This window comes from Malania oleifera, chromosome 11 (assembly GCF_029873635.1).
Source record: "Malania oleifera isolate guangnan ecotype guangnan chromosome 11, ASM2987363v1, whole genome shotgun sequence".
NCBI lineage: Eukaryota > Viridiplantae > Streptophyta > Magnoliopsida > Santalales > Ximeniaceae > Malania > Malania oleifera.
Window position 1 is genome coordinate 53,280,582 of NC_080427.1, and position 2,498 is coordinate 53,283,079.

The 2,498-nt window shown below is 37.3% G+C and overlaps 1 protein-coding gene across 1 annotated transcript; it reads right to left on the reverse strand.

The window, feature by feature from the left end:
• Positions 1–1,206: 1,206 nt before the first annotated feature.
• LOC131167539 (ribonuclease 1-like) lies at positions 1,207–1,947 on the reverse strand. Its single transcript, XM_058126342.1, has one exon. The coding sequence runs from the start codon at positions 1,945–1,947 to the stop codon at positions 1,207–1,209; it is 741 nt and encodes a 246-aa protein (XP_057982325.1).
• Between the last annotated feature and the right edge of the window lie 551 nt (positions 1,948–2,498).

Here is a 2,498-nt window from a genome sequence, read left to right on the forward strand (position 1 = left end):
GTCGTTGTTGTCTCTCTACGACTCATTATCTCTCTAGTTTCACTCTAATTATTCTTTATGTGCCCGAAAAAGATGTTTTTTTTTTTTTCAAATTTTTTATTCCATAATGTTTCAAATAAAGTGAATTTTAAGAAAAAAAAAAAAAAAAGGCACTAGGAGTTTTCTTTTCTTAATGTAGTTTTGTTTAATATATTTTTTAAATTAGTTTTAAAAATGAAACAATGCTACTTTTTAAGAAATTAATTGAAATATTAGAAAAATTATATGGTGGGTTGCCATTAAATGAGCAAGATAATTTGATTGAAAACAAAGAGAAATTATAGAGTGTAATTGTTTGTATATTATTATTTAGATAGATATATACCAAGTTGGTCACAATTTTTTTCAAATCATGCTTAATATGAGTGGAACCCACTTACTATGTGTTCCACATCAAAGCAAGTGTAGACATACGGAGCACTCTTGTGTACAATATTTTTCCTTTGGGAGAACTATTACCATTAATAGATATTTAATGATGACCCATTAATTCAGATTATTGATTTATACTTCATATTTTAATTTCTCCATATTTAGAAAGGTTATCCATTCGAAGTTTATTGCAATTAAGAAGTTTTTCATAGAGGGCGAGGGGGTCAGAAGGGCCTATAAGTCATAGCATAATATAATTACATGGTTATATAAGAGCATTTTGAGATTTTCATATGAAAACTATATATTTTTTTGTGGTTAAGAGTTGAAAGTGTTTAACTTTGTACCAACCTTTAGCATTCACTCTTTACTTAATCATCTATGTTTCACCTTAGTGCATCAATTCATACCTTTATGTAGACTAGAGTATATTTAAGTCGTATGCTCAATTTGTGGTCATACCTTATCATTTATTTTTTGATGCTTAGTGAGTACCATTAAGATATGTTTTCACAATACAAAAAAATAAAATAAAAAATCGTCTCCACTCATAATTCTCACATATTTCTCAATATCACATCTTTCAAAGCATCAAATATTGGGACGAGTATATCAAATAATTATTGCATACTGCCATAATGCATATGTTCCCTACACTCGTCTTTCAAACCAAGCGGGAGCAAAAAAACAAAAACAAAAACAGAAACAGAAACACACCCCTTTCAGGAAAAAAAAATAAATTTAAAAAGGAAAGACACACACACAGTCAGATCCATTAACCTGAAAAGATCCAACTTAATACTCAGCATGAGCCGGATGAGAACGGAAGGAGCGGGCAGATTTGATAGTAACAACAGCTTCAGTCAGCCGGAAGCTGTCGGGACAGAGAGACTTCAAGCCTGGGGTTGGTTCCGGGCAATCGGCGTAGGCATGCGCCGCCGTGACACGGTCGACGCAGACATCGATCTCGTACAGCTGCACTACGCTCGCCTTGTCCTTGTTGCACAGCAGTATGACATTCTTCCCACCCGCCACCTTCGCAACCGCCGCCGAGAATTTTTTATTATCCACGGTCTGGCCGGCCGGGTACATTCCCTCCGACTTCAGATGGTCTCCCAGGTCCACTTTGTGGAAGAGGGTGAGTCCCAGTTCGAAGTACGGCTGCGGCAACAGCCCCGACCACCTGCCGTGGTCTCTCCACTCATGGTCCCAGAACTGCCGATTCGTAGTGGTGCCGTAGCTTGCCCAGTTGATCATCATCTCCTCCATCAATGGCGCCGAAAAGGAATCCCAGTCAAAATGGTCGGGTCCGGGAGGGTCCCGGTAAAGGGGCCAGGGACCGTGGATGGTGAATCGATTCGGAGGAGTGTTGTGCTTGCACTTGGTTTGGCCGTTGCAGAGCGAGGTTGGCCAGAAAATAGCAAATTTTATGAGTTTTGGGTCATCGGCAACGGCGGGTGCTGGGGAAGCAGCCGGGGAGACGAGAAGGGGGAGAATGAAGAAAGCTGTTAAGAGTAATGGCAGCATCTTCCTCATCATCTATCTACGTATATGGATCTATACGTAGGTGTTGGTGGATCTTAATTGCTGCATGGCATTGCAGGCATGGCCTTATATAGCATGAATTCCTCATGCTTTAATTATTATTTTTTTGGTGGATAAGTTTGAAAACCCATGAATCATGATCGGTGTGCTGCGTCCGCACTCATGAGCCATGATGAAGAGAAATTATTAAAGGTTGGGTTTAGGCCAGGTATGGGGAAAGAACAAGGTGAGGGTTGTTGGGGAACTCATCTCAAGTGCCACAGATTAATATTTATTTTTCACTGTTACGTCCTCCTTTGCACCAAGATTTGAAGTTTAATATTAGGCAGTTTAAGGAGTAAGAATTTCAAGCTTTCAATTTAAATTTATATAAATTTAATATAATTTTATACTAAATTTTATTTTAATTTATATAAATTTAAATTTAAGTTTCAAAATTCATGTATAAATGCAGGAAGGAAACCTATAATTTATAAGGATTAAAAGTTAATTTTGAAATTTTATGATTATTTTTTAATTGATCTGTAATCCTAGGAACAAGG